This window comes from Ursus maritimus, unplaced genomic scaffold, assembly GCF_017311325.1.
Source record: "Ursus maritimus isolate PB19 unplaced genomic scaffold, ASM1731132v1 scaffold_12, whole genome shotgun sequence".
Lineage (NCBI taxonomy): Eukaryota > Metazoa > Chordata > Mammalia > Carnivora > Ursidae > Ursus > Ursus maritimus.
In genome coordinates, this window is record NW_024423564.1 from 56,273,069 (window position 1) to 56,300,343 (window position 27,275).

Sequence of the window (27,275 nt, forward strand, 5' to 3'; positions counted from 1 at the left end):
CTTGCTAAGATTAAATCAATTAATGTCTACAGAACACAAAGCAGAGGGTGGGTGCAGTGCAGAGTAGTTCTATATTCTGATTGGTATTTCAGGATATATTTACATCAGGTTTTCAAACTGGTCCAGACCATCTCTCTCACTTTATAGATAGAAGAAGTGAGGCCTGGGACGAGAACTACTTTGCTCAAAGTCACACAAGGTGATGCCAGTAGAGTCAGAAACCCCTGACTCCTAAAATGCTCTGTGTTTTCAAACTCTTAATAAATATAGAAGCCTTTTTGCAAATTAAAGCTTACACAACAGCTCAGTATGCTAAACAGATAAGAAGCCAAACCTCCCTTGATTACTGATGCCCTCTTTGCTTGTGTCTCTTCTGCTCCCGGTGGCAATCCAGGGACACTTTCTCAGCACCCTTACACTCCTCTCACCCCCATATACATTTTGAGTAATTGAAGACTCGGCCCACCTGAAACCCCAGAGCCAGAAAACGAATCACACCACGTCTTACTCATTGGACGGATTCTCTCCTCACCAGACCACCTAGGGATTTTCAAGTTCCTCATGTTCCCAGAGGACTTGAACTTTCTCGAACATCCATCCCTGCTGGGCACAGTGAAGCTGACATCACCATTATCCACACTTCATAAAGGACCGAACATCTGGAAACAGCAACCACCTGCAAGGGCTCCGTCTGGAGATCACCATATCACTCAAGGACATGGAAACTCAAGTTCAGGTGACATGAGAAACCCCAACATGCCACCAAAGCCAGATTAATCCTCGGGGGATACAGTGCGTAGAGAAAGAAGGTTCTGGTTAGAAGATGTGGACTTAAAGCCCAGCTCTGCCACTTTCTATTTGGAATGGTAATCAGCCTCTCTGAACTCCAGGAGAGTCCTGGATATTAAGAGAACTGATTTTGGAGTCGGCCAGTCTCAAGTCCCAGCCCTGGCTCTGCCACATACTTATCATGTCATTTTGGGTGAGTTGGTTAATCTCTATTAGCTTTAGTTTTCTTGTCTACAGACAACCCTCACCCTCCCAAAAAAGAGACAAGCCCTACCTTCATAAGGCGGCTGCTTGGATTCAAAGAGATAATCTGTGTCAAACACTTATCACCGTGCCTGCCTAAGGTTAGCACCTAAAAACAGGAAAGATTTAACTGCAACCTAATCAATAAATTGGGATCTAGCTTCCTCAGAGAGCTGCTGGGAAAAATCACACGGAACAGACTTTAGCACGGCTCCTGGTACAGACGGACCCACAATAAACAGAATCCCTGGCTGTGATAAGCACGCTCTCTCTGCCGCAGACGCTCACCTCTTTTAGCCACAGAAGCTTCGGGGCCTGCATCTCCACGGACATTACGCCGCCGACACACTGCAGGACACGGTGCTTGGTTTCGTTGATCCTGTGGACCTGACTGACTGCCCGGTGGTCCAGCCACATGATGATGTTCCGGTGGGACTCCCCTAGCAGAAACGAGAGAGGGGAGGACACGCGCACGATCTTAGCCTTCGAATTCGAGGGGGGCGCTTCCGCAATCCCAAGGGCACCAGTCTGCACAGCTACTGTAACTTCATTCATTGACAGCAGCAAGGGAGGGGGCCACTACCAACACGGATTAGTACGTTCCACCCAAACCTTGGATGTGTCCTTTAAGTGTCACCCCACAGTTACATGTCTACACTAAAACCAGTCAGATCTACCAATTAATTAGATTCTTATTCATTCTCTCTCAACTTCTCCCCCTTCTTTCCTATCTCTTCTGTTCCAGAAAACCTTTTCTGGGTATGTATTCAGGAAAAGAGCCATGAGGTAAGTCTAAAACAGTATGTTGGCTTTTTAAGATCTGTTTGCACAGACACTTCAACAGAATAATAAATCCAATATAACACACCAACTACACAATGGCTTTTATCTGCTTATATTCCCACTTCTTCTAGTCGCTTTGATTAAAATTAGTTAACTTAGGTGTTTCCCCCCCGCCCTCGGTTTGGTGCAGTGGGAATCACTGGAATTTTTTTCCAGTTTGAGGATTAAACAGACCAGTTACAGGGGGAGATACATTGACAGAGTCATTAAATTTTTCTTAGCCTAAGTGTCCTTACCTACAAAACAGGGATAACAACACCTAATAGCATATAAGGGTTAACTGAGATTTTCTGTTCACTGAAAAGGCAATGCACATAAAGGCAAGTACCTATTACACAGTAGGCTCTCAAGAGGAAGGAGAAATAAGAAACAGAATTTAAAACCAGCTGGAAAAGAAGCACAGGCATGCACCTCACATCCTACCTCTACCATCCTGCAGCCCACACAGGAACGAACTGTCCCTTTCTCCCTCCCTTGCACGGCCTCAACTAATTCCTCATGTACTAATGGGCAAGCCAACATTCTTTTTACGGTCCTCTGCTTCCTCGGATGGCAAAATGCAGAGAGCAGCAATAAACAAACTGGGAGATAATAAAAGGGAAAGATAAAAGGGGACCCAACAGTAATTGAACCAGGCACTTCACACATTATTTTGCAATTGCAGAATAACTGCAGCAATTATATATCTTTGCTAATAACAAATATTTATAAAGCTGTGTGTGTGTATGTTGTGTTCCAAGCCCTGTGCTAAACATTTTACATGCATCATCTCATTTAATCCTCAAAACAACTCTCTGATCTAGGTCGTTTCCCATGACAGACTGACTCCAAGATTAAGACATGCTCCTATCTCACAGCTTGGAAAAGCATATAGCGTGCTTTGAAACAGATCTGTGCTGAGAACAGATAAATAAATTGGTACAACAAACTTCAACGCAAGCTACACATATCAACATGAATAATGACACCAGCTGGGATATTTTTAAACACCATACACATTGTTTGTTGTTGGGAGTATACACATGTGTTGGGAAAGCACAGAAACGACGTGTTTGTGAACACCAGCTACAGCAGCACAGTCACCTGCTGGGCAGAGGGGGGAGGCAAGGGCCGAAGCTTCAAGCAGTTCTTCCTTTAAAAAAAAGTCTGTGGCAGGGGCGCCTGGGTGGCACAGCGGTTAAGCGTCTGCCTTCGGCTCAGAGCGTGATCCCGGCGTTATGGGATCGAGCCCCACATCAGGCTCCTCCGCTAGGAGCCTGCTTCTTCCTCTCCCACTCCCCCTGCTTGTGTTCCCTCTCTCGCTGGCTGTCTCTCTCTCTGTCAAATAAATAAATAAAATCTTAAAAAAAAAAAAAAAAGTCTGTGGCAAAGATGGCAAATTTTCATGCACTTACCCTCAGTAGTGCGTACATAAGAGGCTACGAATTTTATTTTCCTTACTTTGTCATGTCTCTGAAAAAGAATCTTTAAAACTGAAAGAACACAATGCCAACCTAAGAAAATATCGAAATCAGGTCATCATCACCATGATGAAGCAAGGACTCAGTCTCTGCTTTGCCTGCCGGGGCAGGGGCAGGGGGAGGTTCGGGCCCCACAAACTTTGAAAATAAGGAAATACAGGAGAACTTCCGGAGACACATCTAAGATTTGTTGTTGTTGTTTCTAAGATTTTATTTATTTGACAGAGCGAGTGAGAGAGAGAGAACACAAGTAGGGGTAGAGGCAGAAGGAGAGGGAGAAGCAGGATCCCTGCTCAGCAGGGAGCCCCATGAGGGATTCGATCCCAGGACCCTGGGGATCATGACCTGAGCTGAAGGCAGACACTTAACTGACTAAGCCACCCAGGTGCCCCAAGATTTGTTTCTAAATAGCTGAGTGATTATACTGTATAATATCACTGCTTAAAGTTTTGGTTCTTGACCCTCTGTGCACACAGAACCACCCAGGTAGTTTAAAAACATCGATGTCCAGATCTCATCCCAGAAACATCACAGAATCAAGACTGTGGGCGTGTAGGCACACACACATTAGAAGCAACTGCTAGAGCAGAATTTGGGTTGTACAGTCAGTTTACCCATGGGCAGATTATCCATCCATGTATTCACTCAATTAACATTCTGAGTATCTCACAGGAGGTGTGCCAAGAACGTCTGTGGGAAATTACTATGAATTAGCAAAAACATCTCAATATTAGGTTTCTACTGAAGAGTAGCCTAAGTGGTAGCTCCCTCCCTGACCCTGAATTAACCCTTGCTTCTTCTTGTCCCCAAGAGCTCCTGTGGCTGGGATGACCCAAGCAGAGTTGTGCTGTGAGCCGGGGGGGTTGCAGAGAAGGGAGCAGTCAGCATTGCCACCACAGTCCAACCTGGGTGCTGTCTGATCTTCAAAGGAAAGAAGATCAAACAAGAAAAGGCTAAAATGAGAATATTTTATCATGTAGTAATGATTGGTGTTCTTAATCTATTGTACTAAATTTACTTGGGGGGTTTTTCCCTTTTCTTTCTTTCTTTTTTTTTTTTTGGTTACCATCTTTATATTTTTGCCAGTTTTGTGAGTTTGACTTTAATGGTCATGGTTAATTTCCTGACCCCACTGCCTGCTCCTCACAATTATTCCAGTTAACCAATCAAGAGTTGTTCACTGCCATGCAGGCATAAGAAGGCTTGAAACAACCTTTGAGTCACCTTTAAAATTCAAATTTCATTTTCTAGCACAAGATAATCCATTTCAGACAAAATCTAACCTTAATAGAACCTGTTGAAAGGCAAGAAGCTGGTAAGGGGTGCCTGCCACTGGACGCGTTTGATGAATGGGTACATTTTAACCTTTTTGGTGGAAAAAAATTATTTCAACACTAATAATTAGGGTTGCAACCTAACTACCCTTTTAATAGAAGGCCTGTTAACAGGAAGCAATTCCACCTACAATGAGAAAAAAGATGGCATCCAGAGAGGGTGCATATGTAAGCAGGTTTAACAAGGAACTCTTCTCTTCCAGTTCAAGTGTTCTTGCTCCTGGTATCTTAGCTGCCCATTCAGCTGCACCCAGTGATTCTCCACATACCAGACTATGGAGGAAACTTTAACAATGCTGATGCCCTAGTCTCAACACAAGCCAAGTGAATACAAATCTTGGGGTAAGGCTCATGAATTGGGGATTTTAAAAGATCCTGGGTTGATTCTACTATAAAGCCAGAATTAAAAACCATGTACCTTAGCAGATCAGAGGTCAGCGTCCTTGGAACCTAGGGCTGTTAACATCTAAAGTCCCACCCAAAATGAGAACTCATCCAATAGCATCCCTAAGAGACTATCACCTGGTCACTACTGAAAGCAAGTCATACAAGGAAGTGCAGACAGCCTGCCCAAGGGGCCAGCTCCATGACTGGCCATCTCTCATAACCGGAGAGTGCTTGTTGCTGCCAAGCTGAGGTCTGCTAGTCCAGGCTCATTTCTTCGGTCTGTGCTTTCTCAAGTGGCCCAGATTGGGGCTATTTTGCTCTCCCAGGCCAGTGATCAGCCACCGAGAACAGGGAACATTCATGTTTGTCTTTGACACCCCAACACTTAATAAGAAAGGGCTTGGCACATGGGAGGTGCTAATAAATGTGGGGGAAAAGGGGGGAAAGTGTGTGTGTGTGTGTGTGTGTGTGTGTGTGTGTGTGTGTGTAAACATGGGCATCACTACCACTGTGTTCTAACCATTCATTCACTTGCATACTTTTTCCAGCACATGTAATTTATATAAATCACTGTTCTATGAATTCGGTCCATAAAAGTGAGAGGGACACATTCTCTTTTTAGGAATTCATGATCAGATGGAAGAAATGTTTCTGAGCATTCAGGGGTCAGGATCTCAATCCTCACAGCAAAGCTATGGTTCATTACTCCAATTCTTTCAGAAAATGCAGAGGTAAAGTGACTCGCTCAAGGTGTCACGGCTCAGCATCAACAGAGATGAGATCTGGCACCTTCCTGACTCCAGTTCCAAGGTGTCCCAGTGTACCCTAGTATCCACAGCTGCCCGTTAAGAAAGGCACTGCTACAGCAGTGTGCACTGCTGACGGTTCTCAAACACAATCTTGGCCTAAAACACATCTGCAGTGGCTATCTTGGCATCAACTCACTGATGATGCCTAGAGCCACACTCCTTAGGTGGAACTTGCAATTTCCAGTGCACTGTGGTCTCCACCACTCCCAAATGTCTTCTACTCATGAAAAGGTTGAAAATTAGTTGAAATTTATCTCCACACATGTGCTATTGTTGTTGTTGTTGTTTTTTCAAACCTGGTCCACTTTACTCATATTCGTTACCTACCCAACTACTATGGACTTTTGGGTTTGCAACCTCAGTGCTGATGCTACTTGCTAAAATTTCCCAAGAGGGACAGACCTTGACCTATGAAAAATTTCTGATGGTGAATCCAAGTGGCACATACATTTGAAACAGTTCATTACTGTACTCACAAGTCTCTATCAGGACAATATCATTAAGCGGGAATGTCCTTTGGTCTGGCTACTGAAAACAGGCCAATCTGTTTCCAGCTTCTGTGTGATGCATGGTCCTGTCTGCCTTATTCTATTTCCTTTAAATGGACTTGGCTCACCTATTCAAATAAAGATGCTACAGGAGCTTCATACACAAAGCGAGTGCAGACACTGACATTCCCTTCCCAGAAAACACTCAGATCACTTGCCTGTTTCAAGGCCGCTCACTCTGAGCTAATGATCCCATGTCCTTCCTTTCCACGTGGAGAACAGTGAGTTCTTGACTGTGGCTCTTGGGCATGAGTAAGCCAAGTATCTCCCTAATCCAGCCCCCATGTCATCACTCCCACAAACTGTTCTCCAAGCATGTAACCTCCAGGACATGATTCTGGTCTCCCTGCTCCACCACTAAATCTCACCCTTGGCAATAAGAGACACCTGACCTCATGTTCCACCTGGGGCCCAGCCAGTCTCCCACCACCAGGGAAAGAGAATGGAATGGTCCTACCTTCATGGTTTACTGGTAAAGGACGAAACTGCTTATCCAAAACCACCAGAGAACACGTGGCATCAAACCCAAGCCCTCGGATTTGGTTTACATCAATCCCTTGTACAACTTGCTGTTTTAAAAACAAACAAACAAACAAAAACATAAATTACAAGACAGGCTTTTAAAAGACTGAAAATGGTTATGACTAGAAAAAAAGTGAATGGCTAAATTTAGTAAAGATTTACAACAGAAAACAGATAAAAGTTTAATGTAACTAAAATGACAGAAGATCCTATGAATTAATAAGACAAAGACAACCAATCTAACTGTAAATCAAGCAAAGGACATGGCAGGTCACTTCATAAAAAAAAAAAAAGAAATAGTCGAAGAGCATATAAAAAGATTCCCAACTCCAGTTAAATAAATGAATGCAAATAAAAACACACCTACCTTTGCCTTCCACATTGGCAAATATGCATAAGATTAACAGTATACAGCAGTGGCAGACAGAGAGAAGCACACCTTCTCTTACATTACTCTAATTGTATAATAATTTGGTACAAATTTTGGAGAATAACTTCAGAGTATTTATCAAAATTAAAAACGTGCATAACATTTGCCCAGCCAACTCACTTCTAGGAAACTAGCTTAGTGAATTATTAGCCTAAGTTATATGTGGATTAAATTTAACTGTAGCACTACTTAAGAATATATTTAAAATTTGGAAAAACTGTTTTTTACTAGATTTGGTACATCTGCAAAATGGAATATTGTACAGCCATTAAAAAGAGGCAGAGAAGTAACTTCTGCATGTGGTACTCTGAAGAGGAGTGGCAAATTCTTTTAGCAAAATAAAAGTATCTCGCTGGACAAAAGCATCAAAAACAACCATCTGGGGGCTATGGAATGTGAATAAAGCCACATTTATTTATTTATTCTTGAAAAATCAAAGCATTTAATTTTTAAAAAGGATTTATTCTTGAAAAATCAAAATTGTATTTAAAACATTCCCACAAATACAAAAGAAAACAAAACAAAAAACTCTAGGACCAGATGGCTCCACTGGGAAATTCTGTTAAACATTCAAGGAGGAAATAATTCAATTCCTTCACAAACTTGTTTAGGATATAGTGAAGGAGGGAACGTTTTCCAACAAATTCTACATGGCCAGCATTACTCTCATAACAAAGCCAAACAAAGACATCAAAAGAAAAGAACACTATGGGCCAATATCTGCCATGAAAATAGGTGTAAAAATCCTTAACAAAACATTACTTACAAAACACGCATTATATATTATGACCATTAGGGGTTATCCCAGGAATGCGAGGTTGATTTTATAACTATAAATCAATTAATGTATTACACATATTAACAGAATAAAGCACAAATACCTAATGATCATCTCAACAGATGCAGAAAAAGAGAGAGGAAAAAAAAAACAAAAACAAATCAATAAACCCAGAGACAAGGGAACTTCCACAACCTGATAAAGAGCATCTACAAAAACCTAAAGCTAACATTACACTTCGTGATAAAATGAATGACTCCCTCCGACTATAAACAAAGAAAAATGTCTCTTTCACCACGTCTATTCAACCTGCAGCTAGTGTTTCCAGCCAATGCAATAAGGCAAGAAAAGAAATTTAAAGCACACAGAGTGGAAAGAAAGAAGTTCAAGCATCTTTTTTTGCAGAAAACATGATCTCATGTGCAGAAAATGCTAAGGTATCTACTAAAAAAAAAAAGCTACTAGAAGTAATAAACAAGTTTAGCAGGATCACAGGATACAAGACTAGCATATTAAAATTAATTGTATTTATATACATGAGCAGCTAATATATCAAAGTTGAAATTAAGGAAATAATTCCATTCAGAATAGCATCAAAAACAAAAACAAAAAACCCAAAAACCTCAGTAATGAATTTATCAAAAGAAGTTCAAAACCAATGCCCTGAAAAGTATAAAACATTGCTACAAAAGAAGGTACAAATTGGAGAAATATGCTATATTCATGAAATGGAAAACTCAACATTGTGAAAATGGTAATGTCCTCAAATTAATCTACAGATTCTATCTACACAAACCCTATAGAAATCTCAGCAGGTTTTTGGATATTTGGAGTTTTTTGTTGTTTACAAATTGACAAGCTGCTCTTAATATTTATGTAGAAAAGTAAAGAATGCAGAAGAGCCTAAGCATTTTTGAAAAGAAAGAACAAAGATGGAGAATTTAAGCTACTTTATATAAAACTATCACTACTAAATCAGTGTGGCATTGGCATTAGATAAATTTATAGATTAAATGGAACAGAAAAGGAATACAAGAAATAATCCCAAACATTTATGGTTGATTAATTTTTTATAAAGGTACCGAGACAATTCAATGGCAAAGGACAGTCTGTTCAATAATAGGGCTGGAAAAACTAAATGTCCACATGCAAGAAAAAAAAAAAACACAACAAAACTTACACTTCTAGACTTTTACCTCACATGCACACAAAAATTAATTCAAAATGTGTCATATCTCCAAATGTAAAAATTAAACTATAAAACTTGTAAGTGAAAATTTTTCTAACGTGAGTTAAAGATTTCTTCAAAACTAAGACTCATAAAAGAAAAAAATGGATATATTTGTCTTCATCAAAATTTTTAAATTTTGCTCTTGAAATGCAACCACAGGAAAATGAAAAGATAAGCTACAGATTGGAGAAAATATTTATAATTCATACATCTAATAATAGACCTATGTATAGAATACATAAAGAACTCTTATAACCGAAATAGTAAGAGAAAAACAACCCAAATACAAAATGGACAAAAGATTTAAATATACACATCACCCAAGAAGACACATCACACACAATATCCAATAAGTACATGGAAATATACTCAACATCATTAGTTATTAAGAAAATACAAACTAAATCACAATTGTAAAATATTGACAATACTAAGTGTTAGAAAATTCGGGAGAAAGTGAAAGCCTCATACACTGCTGGCAGGAACGGAAAATACAGCCACTTTGGGAAAACAGCTTGGCAATTTTTAAATATAGCTTATCATACAACCCAGCAATTTTACTTCTAAAGCATTTACATTTACCCAAGAAAATAAAAACGTATGGCAACATAAACTCTTGTATGTAAGTATTTATAGCAGCATTGTTCAGAATACCCCCAAACTGGAAACAAATCAAATGTCCATCATAGTTTAATCAAATGGTTAATCAGGGTGGTATACCCACACAATGGAATAGCACTCAGCAAGAGAAAGGCACCAACTGTTAAGTGCAACAACATGAATGAACCTTAAAAACATTACGCTAAATGAAAGAAGTCAGACACAAAAGAATGCATGCTGTAGGATTCCATTTATATGAAATTGCTAAAAAGGAGTAACCATAAAGACAGAAAGCAGATAAACAGTTATCTATAACTGGGGCTGGGGAATGACCACAAACAGTCACAAAGGAACTTTTTTAAAAGTAGCAGAAGTATCCTAAAATGTGATTATGGTGATAATTGTACGAATGAGTAAATTCAATAATATCACTGGATGGATTTGATGGTATGTAAATTACACCTCAAACTGTTAAATATTTTTGAGAGGTTCAGCTAAAGATGAAATGGAAAGACATCCATGACATGTTAGTAAGATTAAAAAATATATATAGATCTCCTCCACTGAGGACGAGCTTACATTGAATAAACCCATCCTAAGTTGAAAATAGCAATAAGTCGAAAATGCACTGAATATACCCAACCAATCAAACATCATAGCTTTGCCTAGCCTACCTTAAATGTGCTAAAAACACCTACATTAGCTTCAGTTGGGCACAATCATCTATCACAAAGCCTACTTTACACTAAAGTGCTAAATATCTCATGTAGTTTGCTGAATACTGTACTGGAAGTGAAAAACTGAACATCTGTATGGGTACAGAATGGTGTAAGTGTGTGGGTTCTTTACCCTCACGATTACAGGGCATACTGGGTGCTGCGGCTCGTTACCACTGCCCAGCATTAAGAGAGAGCATCACACTGCATATTGCTAGCCCAGGAAAAAATCAAAACCCAAAATTCGAAGTACAGTTTCCATGGAATACCTATCACTTTCTCACCATCATAAAGTTGAAAAATCATAAGCTAGGGACGAATTTGTATACAACAAATTGTTAACAGCAGCGATTGCCTGTGAGAGCAGAAACTGCAGTTCGAGGATATAGGAGACTTTTTACTTTGTTATATAATTTTTAAAGTTGTAAAATAATAGATTGTTTCTATTTTTTTTTCATGATAGTGAGAAGGAGCCCCACATGGGGCTCCATGCTGAAGGTGGAGCCTGCTTAAGATTTTCTCTCCTTCTGCCCCTCGCCCCATCACTTGTACATGCCAAACTGCATGAACGCTCTCTTTCTCTTAAAAAAAAAATGAGGATAAAACCTTTTAATCCCACAAAAGTCAACTCAAAAGTGCTCATCCCTATTTAAAATACACAATTCTTCTTTTTCCCTGTTTCAGAATCCCAAACTTGTAATTTAGGATTCCAGGGGGGAACATCTGCTAGTGACCCATCTGTGACTGCTGGCAATATCTTTGCCGCACAGCATGAGACGAATGTCCTGCATACCTTTACGACACTGACCGATCTACACCTACATTCATGAAATCTTTCTTACTCACAAAGCAAAGCACACTCTGTCGTGTAAGCACATGTACAAATGATAGGCAAAGGGAATAGTGATTAAGAAGACTGAATAAACTCAAACCTTCTCAAGAATTATGGAGTAGGGGCGCCTGGGTGGCACAGCGGTTAAGCGTCTGCCTTCGGCTCAGGGCGTGATCCCGGCGTTCTGGGATCGAGCCCCACATCAGGCTCCTCCGCTATGAGCCTGCTTCTTCCTCTCCCACTCCCCCTGCTTGTGTTCCCTCTCTCACTGGCTGTCTCTATCTCTGTCGAATAAATAAATAAAATCTTAAAAAAAAAAAAAAAGAATGATGGAGTAACCTCCCAGTAGGTGCAAAGAAAATATTCTCTTCAATCTATTTTATGAACCCCTCTGAAGACCTAGAGTTCCATATTCTACTCATGGCCTTTCACTCACAAAGGCTCAACCTCTCCATCTCTACAATAGAAATTGATCACAAAGAACTAGAAGAATAATTGTGACATGCATTTAAATCTGATTTGGTTAGGTAGCCACACCCCCAGCCTTACATGAAAACGTCTTACGATCATGCTGATCCAGGAGTAGGACCACCCTACTCCCCACCCCAACCCCCATCTAAACCATCCCAGAAAGATGGCTGTCAAGGCCACACTACCCAGAAGGTACCTGGGACTTGACCTGCTAACCTGAGGATTCCTTTTAATGCTCTTATTAATGGAAGAAGAAAGCAGTCCAGTAAACTCACCCCAACGACTTGGCATCAAGGGAATTTCCACAGCTAGAGAGAAAGCACATTGCTCTTCTAAAGAATTTCCAGAGAAGATTTCTGTAACTTCATTTGGTAACCTGGTCCATGTCTAACAACTGTCAACTCGTAGCTATGGGGCAGCAAGCAAATATTTGGGGAAGGGATTGTGCATCGCTTTGTTCTGATGGTGGGAACCAGTTCAATCCTGCATGTGTTTTAAATCAGCAGGCTCTGCCATATTGGGTGGGGAGACAGTATTCCTTTGAAACCATCCAAACTGAGAACTGGAGGGTCAGAGGCATACCTGGCTTTTTCTTTAGCCCTATTTGGAGCAAGGGTCAAAGCCTAAGGCCTCACAGACAGAGTCCAACTTGCAATTGAGTTTTGTGGCTGGTACTGTATTCTTTTCAATCTTGATCTGAATGCCTTTGTCAGCCTTGAGGGTGTGTGGCGTTATGAAATCCCTGGTTCCCTCAGGCTCATCACTCCCTGTTGCCTACACAATTCAATTACTCACACGTTCAATCAGTCAGCAAATATAATCAAACCTCTTCTAGGGTCAGGCTGAGCACTCTTCTGGGTATTTGGGAAAAAAAGAAGATAATATTACAAAAAAAAAACCATCCTTGCTCCTTTGGAGATGACATTTTATTAGGAATAGACAACACCTAATATAAATAAAACATAGAATGTACTAGAAAATGATAAGGGGATGAGGAGTGCCAAAAAAGAGGGAGGTAGTTGCTGAGATGAGATCTGAGGAAACACATAAAGGACCTGAGGAACTGACCTTGTGGAAATTTGGTGGGAAACTGTTGCAGGCGGGAGAACAGCCAGTGCAAAGGCCCTGAGGTGGGAAGAGCAAACAGGCTGATACAGCTTGTATGGGGAGTATGTTACCTGCAAGGCCCCTGGAGACACTCTATTTAACAAAATTTACTCTAGTGACTAGTACAACGCATAAATCCAACCCTGGACCATGACCTACACAGCATCTTAGCTTAGTTGTGGTGTTGTTCCTTGAAGATAAACAGGGAAATGGAGACCTAACACTTCCACTTATGTCAGGGACACCAACATTCTTCTAAGAAGGGAAATTCTGAAACTATCTTCATCTCCTTCCTCTCCACTTTCACCAAGTCCTATTAGATCTTCCTTCCAAAGTCAGTCTTGTCACTGTTATTTACTCCTCTGCCAACATTCTTATCCAGCCATTAATTAATTAGGAAATTAATGAGGTGCCTGGGTGGCTCAGTAGGTTAAGCCTCTGACTCTTGATTTTGGCTCAGGTCATGATGTCAGGGTGGTGAGATGAAGCCCCACATCAGGCTCCATGCTCAGCGGGGAGTCTGCTTAAGATTCTCTCCTTCTTCTTCTGCCCCTGACCCTGCTGTGCTCTCTCTCTAATAAATAAATAAATCTTTAAAAAGAAAAAAGACATTATTAAGCACCTGTATGTGCCAGCATGGAGTACACATGCTGAACAAGACAGACGGAGCCCTAGCCTCGCAGAGCTGATGGTTCAAAGGAATCTCAGCCCCCAGAACTTCATCTGGAGAAACTGCCCCCTAACTGGCATCCGTGAATTTCATTTCTGTTCCTTGCAAGCCATCCTGAAGCAGCTGCTGGTCCATCTGAAATTCAGGATGATTCTAGAAGACACCCTACTGGCCTCAGAATCCACTGTCCCAGGTTTGCCCCCTCATGCAATGCAGTCTCCCCTCTTCCTCCAATTGGAAACCATGTGCCCCACCCCGAGCTGGCTCCTTCACATCCCTTCTGTCCGTGCCATTCCTCCAGCTCTGAATGTCGTCTCTTAGAGTTCTCCAGAGTCCCTGTTTGCCGTACACCCTTCCTTAAGCCTTCTCCATTGACTGGAGTAGAGAGGTCCCAATTTCTTTACTCACTCATTCTTTTGACACTTCCTGAGTCTACTAGGTGTTAGGACCTGGGTGAGTAAACTAGTTCCTACTCCCCTGAAACAACAAATCTAGGAGATAAGATAGAGATCAACTCAAAAAAATCAAAGACTTATTATTTATTTTATTATTTGATTATAAAATGACTTTATTATTTTATTATTCATCAAAAAATGGATGATTCACAAACCATGTGTAGTTCTATGAAGGAAAAGTATAAGGTACTGCGACAACACTAACTTAGTTTGGAGATGATCCTGGGCAAGAAAAGGCTTCTTCCTCGAAGGACTGGACTTTTGAACTAAGATGCAGTGCTGCACTTCCTGCAGTAATGGAAATGTTCTGTATCTGTGCTGCCCCATATGGTAGCCACGAGCCGTGCATGGCTCCCAAGCAACTGAAATGTGGCCAGTGCAACGGAGGAACCAAACTTTAAATTGTTATTTTATTTATTTATTTATTTTAAGATTTTATTTATTTGACAGAGACACAGCGAGAGAGGGAACACAGGCAGGGGGAGTGGGAGAGGAAGAAGCAGGCTTCCCGCTGAGCTGGGAGCCCAATGCAGAACTCAATCCCAGGACCCTGGGATCATGACCCGAGCCGAAGGCAGATGCTTAAAGACTGAGCCACCCAGGCGCCCCAAATTGTTTTTATTTTAATTAGCTTAAATTAAACAGCCACATGTGCCTAGTGACTACTGTATTAGATGGCGTGAATCCAAGGATGACAAAGAGTTAGATACATTGGCGGAAGGCGGGAAGAGTCTGTAGGAAGGAGAAAGAACATGTGTAAAGGTCCTGAGGCTAGAGGGAGCATTCACTGCATGCTTGAGGACAGAACAGAAAGAGAGCGTGGCCGGAAAGCAGGCAGCTGAGAGAAGCATCATGAGATGAGCCAGGAAATTAGGTGGAACCCAAACCATGAAGGGCCCGAAGACCACGTTAAGGATTCTGAGTTCTATCCAAATAGTAGTGTGATGCTATGGAAGGATGGTGAGCAAAAGAATGACAGGATCCAGTTACATTAAAAAAAAAAAAAATCATTTCAACTCCAAGAAGGAGAAAGGACTGGGAAGGAGTAGTGCATACGTGACATCAGTTAGCTTCCTGCATGAATCCAGACAAGCAACACAGGTATGTGGTGCTGGACATGGAAAGAAGGCAAAGATCTGACCGGAGTTCAGGCTTATTGCCGACTTCCTGGGTGACTTAGAGAAAGTCACTTAACTCTTTGGGTCTCCATTTTTCTTTTCGGTTGTAAAATGGGAACCACCATCCCTGCCCCACCTACCTTGTATGACAACTGAACGGCTGTGAACATGCTTTGTAAACCACACAGGTTCTACGACTGTAAAAGGTTAGCATTGTTGCTCAATCCCACATGGGTTACTCCCTCTCTGCTCCTTCTCTCTCCAACCGTTACTCACATAGCTAGTACAACTTAAAACACTACTTCGTTGGCCTCATAGGTACTGGGTTTTTCCATGCAACTGAACTATTTCAACCTTGGCGGCAGAGAATTTGTTGTATACCTCTTCTGCACACACTCCAGGTTTAGTAAAGATCAGCACATATTAGGTGCTCAGAGAACTATGTGAAAACTAGACGACATTTGACAAATGCCTGTTGGGCTGAATGACACCTCCAGCTTATCTTTGTCCTTTTTCCTAATGGAAGCTGGTACTCATTAGACACGAAATTGCAATGTTTTCACCTTCTTGGGATGATTAAGATTGTGGGTCCAAAAAGAGATAGAAGTCCTTAATATCAGAGACAGCGTATACCTCTAAGACTTCTATGTTCCCATAGCACTTTTTAGATGTGTGAGTGCCAACCCAATAAAGACCCTCCAATTTTAGGAGTAGCAGAACAGAAACTAGGATTTGGAGCCATCTTGCTAGGGGTCCTGCCCTGTCTCTAACACCTGTTAGTTTCAGAGCCTCAATATTCTCATGTGTCAAACAGAAGAATGGCAGTCTATCTCACACAGTTACTGTGACACTTAAGATGAGGGACGCCAGAATTTTGTTTGTTTGTTTTTAGTTCTAAGTAACTTTAATGCAGCAACCGCTGACTGAGCAGCAACACTGTGCCAGGCAATGTGTTAGAGGCTGGGAATATGGGGGTGATTCTCTTCAAGTTCAACTCATGGTTTTGAGGAAACCGAACAAGTCATCAATTACAATGCAATCCGCTAAGGACCAGATCAAATGCTATGTGATGAGGACAAGTGAAGACAGTAGGCTCCAGGGCAGCAGAGAGGGCTTTCCTACCCTCTCTTTCCTCTGAGGTTGGCAAGGAAGGGCAGGGGCTGTCAGAGGTCATCAGAGAAGGCTCCCAGGAGCAAGTAATGCTGAAGATTACAAGTACCTGTGCAGGAGTTGGGCAGGTGAAGAAGGTGAGAGAACTTTCCAGATATTGAAAATAACAGACATTTCATCCATTCACATGCTCCACAAACAGGAATTGGGCATATCAGAGGCAAGGAACTCTAGGGAACTACAGATAAACAAGACATGATCCCTGCTCAGGGGGCACACACTTTTCACAGGAGCAGACGGTCAGAGAAAGGCACTGAAAATGCAGTATGGTTAGTACTGCAATAGTTAGTACAGGGTATAGTTAGTACAGGTCTCCCTACACAGTGGCAAATTCAAAAAACTTCAGGAAGCTTAATAGGATTTCCAAGCAGAGGGCATGGGGAGCGAAACGAGGCTGGAGAGAGGGGCAAAGGGCAGAGCATGAGGGGGGCGGCAGCAGTCCACCCCTCGCTTGTATTAATCTTGTGACCTTGGACCGGTTACTTAACCCTTCAAAGCTCAATTCTTCCAGCTCCAGAACAGGCAGAATAATAAAAACTCTATCAAGAGGCTGTCACGTGGATAAACGAAGTGATGGATATCAAGTACTCAGCATGAGCGCTGGCACATAAGGAGTGCCTGGGAAAGGTGAGCTGTCATCATCGTCATCATCTTATTGTTCTTATTTGTTGCTGTTGTTCTGACTAACTTGACTAAGAGGAAAACCATCTCAGGCAGGAAGGGAAGTAGTACCACTGCTCTCAGGCTCTCCCAGAAGTCTCTGAAAAAGAAGAGACTGGACAGGATAGATTCTCGGTCACCCTTTGCCCTATACCAGCGCTTGTCAAAGCCTTCCATACAAAGAACCCTAACCACACAGGGAGTGAGTGAAGGTTTCCAGAAGGCACCTCCCTAATTGACTTTGACCTTTCAGTGTTTTATCTTAGAAGGTCATTCTCCTCCACAGGCCACCCATTTCTGCTACTGTTAACCATCATCATCACCACAGGGAAACGCAGTGCTTCCTCATTTCCAGGCACTGTTCTGGCTCTGGAAATGCATTCACTCACTTAGGTCTCACAACAACCGTTTGGAGATAAGCTACGATTATCATTCCCATCTTACCTGAGGAAACTCAGGCAAGAAACCTGAAGTCACTTGTTCAAGATGACCAGCTAATCAATGTTGGCAATGGGCTGTCAATCCAGGCAGTCTGGCTCCAGAATCTACGCTCTACAGTGAGCGACCTCCTTGATACAAAAATGCCTCCTTCTCTAAACCTCACACCAGCACTGAGCTGCGGGTAGATGTGGCATGCTTATGCTATGGCTCCTGGTACACGGCCACACAGCCATACTCCACGTGAGCAGACAGCCTAAGACCCAGCAGCTTCATCCCAATAGCCTCAATGAGACAGCCTCACTCAGGACAAATGCCCACGGAACTCATGGGGCTCACACAGATGACGAGTTGACCGCCACCAGGAGATGATTAAAAATCTACCATTAAACCAAGCTGTACTTAGAGCAGACCTTTTTTGAAGTAGCTTTTCATCAGGGGATTATATTTTCTTCTTGACAATTTCCTTAATGGCAAGAAAGGCTATATGTTAGAAGAACAAAGGAGACCCAAGGGCAAAGAGTAGAAGATTCTCACCAAGGCAGAGGCTGAGAGCAGGGAGGGAGGAGGAAAATTAAACAGGCAGAAGAGATGTGCCCCCACTTTTCTTCCTACAGACTGCTCCAGCGCTGCCCACCCCCACCTGCTCTGTCTCCTTCTCTGGGGGTACTAACAGCAGCCCAGAGCTCATTAAAGTTTAAACAGACTGATCAATACAGACAGAATGGTGAATTGTCCATCTGCAAATTACCAAGCCCTTCATGAATATTTAAGGAACAAAACTAGGAACAGAGAGAAAAGAGAAACCAGGACTTTATTTTTCCCTCTGAAAGGAAAAAAACACAAAAGTATCTCTGTCTCTCCTGATCACCAGGTTCTAAAACCAACCAGTCACGAGAGATAAGTGAGCATCCCTTCCTTCCCCAAGCCAGCAGGTGGACTGCAGTCCAAGGCCCCTCCACATCAACATCTGTCTGGCACAACTCAATGTCCTTGCTTCCTCAAAACACACCACGTGCGCCTGCCACTCACGCCTTGGCAAATGCTGTTGCCTCTGAACAAAATGAGGTTCCTCCCACTTGTCCACCTGGAAAGGAGGACAGTCCAGCGACTCACGGTGTAGCGCTGGAGTCACTGCCACGTCTGCTGCTTACTAACTGCATGAACTTGGGTAAGTCACCTAACCTTTCTGTACCTGTTTCCTCCTCGATACAACAGGGGTTGTAATAGGACTACCTTCCCAGGGTCGTTGCTAGGATTCACATACACGATGCGTGCTAACACCGTTTACATAACATTGGGCACGCACGAAGGCACAGGTGTTAGCTATGATTATCAGTGACCACTTCCACATTCGGTCACACGTGACCAGAATCCTGGGTCCTGTCCACCTGAGCCCCTCTGAGTTACCCTTTCCTCAGCTCCAGACATAGCCCCTGACCCCCCAGCACCTACCGAGTCATAGTTTAGCCATCTACTGGTCTCTGCCACTAGACTATGAACTCCCGAAAGGCAAGGCCTATATCTAAAGCATCCCAACCTTGTCCCTGGTACCAGATGTACAAAACAGACATGCTCAGCAGGTGGGAGCAGGGGAGCATACACAAGGATAGAACGCCACAGCTGTGGCCATACCTTTGTGACAACACAGCAGGCGGCCCAGATGTCCTCAGAGGACTGCTCATGGTGGTTGAACTGAGGCTCCCATCGGTTAATCGGCTGGTCTGCAAAAGCCAAAATGATGCCCCTCTGGTCCACCAGAGCTGCACGCACACTCCCTGTTCCAACGTCCACACCCACGTAGTAGCTCCCTGGTTCCTGATCTCCGCCAGGCATTGTGGTCCCTGCACCTGCAGTGATCAAGGACAAAAGCCACATGAAGACCAAGTGGGTCTGCAAATTAGGCACAAAACATCTTGCAAGTGGAAATAAAAGGGGCGCAGCCGACCAACTGGTGGCCATTTACTTATTCCGCCCAACAAAAACGCTGAGTGCTAACAGTATGCTAATGGGCACACTGAGCTAGGTGCTGGGTAAACAAGACAGGCAAGGCCTCAGACGTGAGTTTGCCTTCTCGGAAGGAAATCAGATGTTCAGCAGTTGCAAGCCATGTAATAATTGAAGTAAAGTCATGATATTGGGTGAAAAATGCTATACAGGTAAACATGGGGCTGTGGAATTCAAACAATCTAGAGGTAACAGACACGCATGTATTCTCATTGAATTTGAATCAGGAGGAGGACAACGGCCACAGCACTAAAAAGGAACCTCATCTACCCTGTCAACTGTTCATTCCAAAAATGATCTACTAAGTACCTATTATATGCCAAACATGGTGAAACATGCACCCCCGCCACTCCTCACTGGGACTTTGGAAGGAGAGGATACTTAAATCTCTAGTTTACAGGTAATCAGGGGGAGACTCCCAGAGATACACGACTTTTCTCTTAAAGCTAGGTCCACACACGTAAGAAGAGTAAATGTACGGGAGCGCAGTGATGTGCGTCGTACTGATGGGGAAACAGGTCTCGGGGAAGTGAAGAGAGGTGGCGGCGTCACTCACAAGCAGCCTGGACCCACGGTGGCCCCTCTGTGCCTGCCAAGTCCCAGGCCTTTCCCATTCGTTCCTAACAGCTTGAGGGGTCGTTTTGGAGAAGAGGCCAATATACTGCAGCCGAGTCATGAAGTGACTGGGAATGCAGAAGGAGCCTCTCGGGAGACAGGATCAGGAATGTGTTAGACAATCTGTTTTCTTTACGGACCCCTTGTGAGTTACAAGGAAATCGGACCAGAGAACACTCAGGAATTCCTTGGCCTTCACTGCCGCTCTAAGTCCCTCTGGTCAGATTAGCCCACACGACACAGAAATCTCACGGAGGTTTTCATATCCCAGATCAGCCTTTCACCGAGTAAGAACAAGCCCCCGAGACAAGCACACAGGCGAACAGGCTACAACTCCTCAGGTGAGCTCGGGGCAGTCTTAGCACCCGGAGTCTCATTTCCACTGAGAAAGCGGTCTGAGCCCTTCCATTTCAAAAAGGTAATGTTTCCTTGGCAAAGTCACACTTGGGGATTCTAAAACGAAGCCAGCCCGCAGATGTTCAGTTACTGCTTCCTGGATATGTATCCCAGTCAAAAACAGCTTCATTAAAAGTGATTGCTTCTGACTTAATCACAATGACTCCCCAACAGCGTTTGCCCCCTTTGGCTTGCAGGCTCCCTGGCAGGTGGAGAGGAAAACAGGGAGGCCCCAGTGAGCACGTGCGCTACCTGCAGCTGGGTTTCCGAGAACAATGCTCGGACTCCAGCCTCGGCACTTTCCTATCATCCTGCCTCCCTTGCTCACAAGGCTTCCGGAGCTACACGGGACCCATGGCACCAGCTGTCAAGCCATGACTCACAGAAAATGTAAATACAACAAGTCAAAGTAGAGCTGCTCCCTGTGGAACAAGGATGGCCCAGCCCCGCCCTCCCCGCCTCCCCAGAGTGGTCCCTCTGCTGGGTCCTTTCTCAGGACTCAGGATGGCTGCCATATAGCCTGATACCCACGCGTGGCATTCCAGGCCCACCAAGAGCTCCCCTCTGTTTGCGGTCGGCCTCATCGTGGAACACAATCCTGACCGTTCTTACAGAAAACTCCAGACGTCCCGGGGCTCCTCGCAGGTTCTCTGGTGCCTTTGCCCCACTGCTTTGTACTTGCCCTTCCCTTCCTAACCCCTTCCTCTCTTGTGTGCCTGGTGACCTCGGACTTAATATTTTCAGTTCCAACTCAACCATCTCCCCTTCAGGAAAGACTTCTTTGCCTTTCTCTGTCCCTTGGTGCCATGAGAGTACCGCGTCCCTACTTTCTTTTAAATTCTAACCATTATGAAATATGATTTTTTTTTTTTGGTTCCAGGTCTGTCTCCTTTACTGGCCTGAACCTGAAAAATAAAAGGACCTTAGTGATTTCTATATCCCTAGTTCCTAACAGTGTCTGGGATAGAATCTATTTTCAATAACTGTGTACTGAATGAACTAGCTTGGTGAAATCAATAGAAAACAAGGATGAAAAGGCTCATGCTTTAACAGTCTGAATTCCTAATTTTGTACTTATAGGCACTAGTGTTTTGCTTTGATTCTAATCTCTGTATGCTTCATTCATCCAATTAACAAATATTTATTAGATGCCTACGACCACATTTTCTTAATTCTACGACACTCATTTTTTTCACATTTTGCTTCTCTGAAATCATTGAATCCCACAATCAATGGCATCTTACAATTAATTGGTAACACTGTCTTACTTTCCTAGTGGTATATGAAATAATAATGCATCTTGCAACTCCATGATTGATATTCAAAGAAATGCAGATTGCGCCAGGCACTAGGCACCCTGCTAAGAGCTGCGGATACCTTTTTTTTTTCCTTATAAATCTTTTTTTATTACTATTTTTTATAATAAATTTTTATTATGTTTTGTTGCAGATACCTTAAGGGACAAAACAGGACAGTGCACTAGCTCAGAGCTTCCTCGACATTCTCTACCTGCAAACAGGAAGAAGACTGACCAAGCCAGCCGCTGCACCTCTCACACTCACATCCTCTTCACTTGGAATTCCCTCTGCTAGCATCTCACCGTCTCGGGCCTGGAGGCCCAGCGGTGCCGCTCCTAACACTGATCCTAGCATGCCAACAACCCTCTGTCCTTGGCTAGAACTCTCCAAGACTATTCTAAGAGAAACAAGGAAAATAAATAGGAAATGAAGAATCTATACAAACGTTCTGGCTTACCCAAACCGACCAGCCACCACCCAGGCTTCTCCCTGCTCCAGCTAGCCCGTGACAAGACAGATTCCCCAGGGGGCTGGCCCAGCTCCTCAAGCCTGGGTTTCTCACTTCTGACTCTGTCTTCCTCGGCAGGGAGCACAACATCTTATCACCCACCACCCAGACATCCGATTTATTTTCAGTAAAATCCAGAGGCAGATTTCTACTCTACAGCTGACCCAGCGCTTACCTCAGTTCTGAGTTTTGGACCCATGTCTTCGCTAAACAGGAAAGAGCCCACCCTTCAGGAGAGCCCCTATCCCATATGAAGAGTGGAGCTTTACTACTAAACGATTAACTCCATTGTTGCTGGGATCACAGCTAGCCCCTGTGCCAACCCAGTGCCTGGCACATAGCAGGAGCTCAGTGAGTCTTTGCGACTCCGTGCATACCTTTAAAACCTATCCTTAGGGAATACTAAAAGGTACTATGTATCTCCAATGCTCTGGTCAACAGCTTGCTTATATTGTCACAACACTTTTAATCTTGACCTCAACTCCTGAAGATAATTCATGAAAATACCATCCCCATTCCCTGATGAGGAAAATTGAGTCCCAGACAGGTAAAGCAGCTTGCTCCAGTAGGTCATGTAATAGTAAGGAATAGAGCTGACAGCCATCCCCTTCCCTGCGGCTCCAAAGTCCCCAACCATTCTCAGGATGCCATACTGCCTGATTCTCCTCCATTTATTAAACGCCAATTTGCCAAGGACCCTGCCTCCTTTGTCTAGATCGGCTACCTCGCGACTCAAGCCGCCCACCGCTGGAGCCTGACCCTTCCCCAATGCCAGGAAGCCTCTCTCTGACAAACCACCCATTTCTAGACCACATTACCAGGGCATCGGTCAGGGACGGTCAAACTCATGGGGACCAGGGCACCATACCTCCCAGCATTGTTCACACACACCTCCCAGTTCATGTTTTTCTAAGAAATAGATCCTAATTAAATATTTCAGGTTCACCATGTTTCCCATTACTATAGTTTTAAGTGATCTCTTTGTGATTGTTTCCACACCTGGACCCTGAAAGCAGGGAAGCAAGTAAGTTCAAGCCCTTGGGCGGCCTCCCTGAAACTCGACCCTGAGAGTTTTAAAAACCCTGCCAGAGAATTTTCTGCAACTCAGATCCCTTGTCTTCCCCTCTGTGCCCTTTGTTCCTCAGTCAAAAGGACTCTGCTGTGTCCTGGACTCCAATCTGTATCCAGTTCCCCTTCTCCTCAACAAATAAAATAACTGCAAAATGGAAAACATTCCATTTTCTAATTTGCTAAGAAAAAAATAATAATAAGGAGTAGGATCCGTCTGTGTGTCTGGCACTTGCACAGATGCCTTAATCTCTTCCAAATGAAACTCAACCAAGTTGGTAAACCTATCACCATTTTATACTTCAGGGGGATGGGGAAATTCGCCCAAGGCACACAAACAGTAAATGGCAGCACCAAGCTCTGAACACCAGCCTCTACGGCAAAGTGTAGGGCTCCCTCCAAAACACCGACTGAAAACTGAAAACAGAATTCTTTAACTCCTTCAATAACAATTATCCACAACAAATGTAGCAACAACTAGCAATTATTAAGCTCTGCTCTACAAATCACCCACATGATTTTGTGATTCCATCCACTCCTTGCAACAACCCTGTGAGGTAGGCAGTTATGAGCCCATTTTCCAGTTAAGGAGACTGAGGTTCTCAGAAATAAAGCTGTTTAAGGTCACGCAGCACAAAACCAGAGGAGCTGGGATTCGAGGCTAAGTTGGATTGGCTGCAAAGCCCAATTTGTGAATGGTGAGGGTCAGAACTTTGGTTCTGTCTCATTCTTTTTAAACAAAGATGAATACTCTAAAAAGAGAAATTACTATTAGGGCTACGGGGACGGTGACAGGCCTACGGAAATCCATGTCCATCAGGACATGGACTATGGGGACCATGGGAAAGAAAACAATAGAGAAAAATTCAAGCTGTGCGGGACACGAGTCCTGGGCCACCTAACTTCTCAGTCTGCAAGATCCTTCAAAGGGCAGAAACAGCCTCGCATCCAAGTCCCCAGCATGGATGGTGATGTAGGAAGGATGTTAGGGTTTGAGGCCAATGGCCAAGGAAGAATTCTTGAGAGGTCTTTGGTGCAAAAAGGTGGTTTTATCAAAGCACCACGGGAGTGGCCCATTATATACTTTCAAGTTGGGAGGGGGTTAGGAACAGCGTAAGCCTCCCGGTATTTTGGAAACAAGGTTTCCAGGGTCTGGAGGGGGCTAGCTATTGTTGGGAAGGTCATTTATTACTGTTTAGTAAACCCTCAGTCATGAGACCCTTCAGATGTATATCGGTGGGTCATATGCTTGGGGGATGATTGCCAACATGTATCTTGGGGGGGTAGAGATAAAGGAAGTTTCCAAAAGAATTTTTATGTGTTAAAGTAGACTTACAGGATCCTAGGGGCTGGGCTAAGATTGCCTTTTGCCCTTAGCAAAGTATTAACACAGAGGCAGCGAGTCCCTAAAGGAAGGTCACTCTGCCTATTTCAAGGACTAGTCAATAGGCTGTAGACAGTAAGGAAATGTAATATTTTTTCTTCTGCCTTTGTTTCCCACGTCAGACGGGACTCATTTTTAGCCCCTATTCATGATCAAAATACTGTTCCTTATGATAAATATTTATACGGTTCATTAAATAATAGCTTATATAAATATTATTAGTAACGTGCCACAGGAAACCACAGACTTCATGGCTGATTCTTCAACAAACGTGTAAGTTGGTCAAATGCAGCGTGAAAAAGGAAGACAGACATGGACTTGGGAGGCTGTTCTTTGCAAAAGTAATATAGCAATTCTAAGAAGGGGGTCAACACTACGACTGTGCTGAAAACCCACCAAGTGGGGGTTGTTCTCGTATTTTTCCTTCCTCCTTTTTCCCTACATAACTTAATAGCAATAATATTGTTTCCTAAGACTACAATCCTCCAGAGTGGGTGAGCTTACCTTCAGTCCTATTTCTTAAAAAGCCACTCCTCCAGGACCAATTAGGTGACGGTGTGCACAGAAAACGTGTCCCAGGGATCTGAGAGGGAACTCAATATCCTCTTTCAACTTTGATCTTTGGACTTTGCTGGGAGCTCGGGTACAAGAGTCCCACACTAGTTAGTTAGTTAGTCATATTGCAAGCAGACAGTTGGTAAGCTTGGAAAGAAAAAGATAAGCAATGAGTATATGCCTGACCACTTCAGCCTTCTAACAGAAAGAACCAAACAGCACTTTAAACAAATCACACGCGCTGTAAGATGGCAAGAACGCGTGGGATGGGAAGTAAAAAGCTAATCTGGCAATTGTAACCGGTTATCTACTGGTTTTACCAACAATACACAGGGGAGAAAACAACACAGGCTGCTCGCGGTAATTTTTTTCCCTACTGTGAAAGGCTGTCTCCTACAGTTCCAATGTCATGGTGTTTTTTGATTAACTGAGATTATATAATTGAAGTGATTAGCATTAACACCTGATGTTTGGTACATGCTCCATAAACAGCAGCAATTATTAGGGCCATTATTATGTCCCTTCCAACACCAAATCACCTCTGGACACCTGCAATATACACAGGCTAGACCTGGGTGTTCTCACTGTATCTAACATCTTAAATTCCAGCAAACAAAGCAAATATTAAGTGCTTTCTCTGTGCTGGGACAGCAGGAATAGGAAGCTGAAAAACACAGGATCTCTGACATTAGAGTTGACAATTTAAACTAAGAATCTGATTTTTGAAAATCAAATGGTGACAACTCAAATTATTCCTAGTTTTTGTACTTCGAGCTAAACCGAATGCACCTCGGGAACTACGTATGGCAATAAGGCGGCTTCATGCTGCCAGCAGAATCCTAGCCACACTCTGAGGGCCAAGCATCCTATTCCAACACCACTTTTCTCCACAGAATTCAGAGATAATGGCTGGAAAAGGAAGCACCAGTTGACTGTTTTCATCCCTGTTCCAACCACTAGACCAGAAACTCAGTATTTTTCAGGATGCTGAGGATCTTGACTATAAGCCCATTTTCAAATATAAGCACGAGGTGATTCAAGGAGGCGTAGAGTATTAATAATAGAAAGGCTGGCTGTTCTTTTAATTCAAAGTTGGATTCCGAAAGGCAGAAAAGTCAGAACTCACCAAACCCCTACGCCTGCCTCACAATGTGGCAGCCACAGAATCAAAACGAAGCCAGTTCTGGATGTTAGCTGAAACCACCACCCTCCACAAGCCGCGCAGGCAAGACACAACAGCTGACACAAATACAAAATCCAACCATGTTGAGGACAAATGCACAGTATAGGTCCTGAAGAAATCATGGATGGAAAATCTGACTCACGAGAAGACATCCCCAAACCCCAACAACAAACAGTGCCTTAAGAGCAGATGAAAATTTGTATCTCCACATCCTCTTCTGGAAAACACTGCTGGCTCCCTCTTCTTTTCAATCCTTGTGATCTGATAAAGCAACTCCTTACTTGTTATAATGCCTCCCAAGCTCCTTATAATGCCCTACCACGCTATTCTGTTTGCAGAGAAAGGGAGAAGGGATGCCACATTTCTAACACCCATCGACGCATGTGCCATTTCTCCCATTTACAGATGGGGACACTCAAATTCTGTGAGCGTCAAATCTCCAGTTGATGGTCACAAAGCCAGGAGAGGAAGGAGGCTGTATTCAAATCCAGCTTTGTCTAAGCCAGAGCAGGGCTCTTGCTACTGTCCCTGAAATGACTTGGTTTTCCGTATCAACCAAGTTGCCTTTATCCTGGGCAAACTCAGAATGCCCTTCAAAGTCTGTTTATCCTGTGAAACCTTCTTGGACACTCAATCATTAGAAATGGCTT

The 27,275-nt window shown here is 43.3% G+C and overlaps 1 protein-coding gene across 13 annotated transcripts in view; it reads right to left on the minus strand.

Annotated features, from left to right (window-relative positions):
- Window positions 1-27,275, minus strand: part of FGGY (FGGY carbohydrate kinase domain containing) — a 503,109-nt gene that overhangs the window by 462,181 nt on the left and 13,653 nt on the right. For 9 of the 13 annotated variants that reach the window (XM_040627231.1, XM_040627230.1, XM_040627227.1 and 6 more), the window contains 3 exons: window positions 19,247-19,461; window positions 6,871-6,982; window positions 1,321-1,472 (listed from right to left, as the gene is read on the minus strand). In XM_040627231.1, the coding sequence (XP_040483165.1) occupies window positions 1,321-1,472; window positions 6,871-6,982; window positions 19,247-19,461 (479 nt within the window). Of the gene's footprint in view, window positions 1-1,320; window positions 1,473-6,870; window positions 6,983-19,246; window positions 19,462-27,275 lie in introns of those variants that run through there. The other 4 variants (XM_040627236.1, XM_040627235.1, XM_040627237.1 and 1 more) reach the window with 3 other exon arrangements.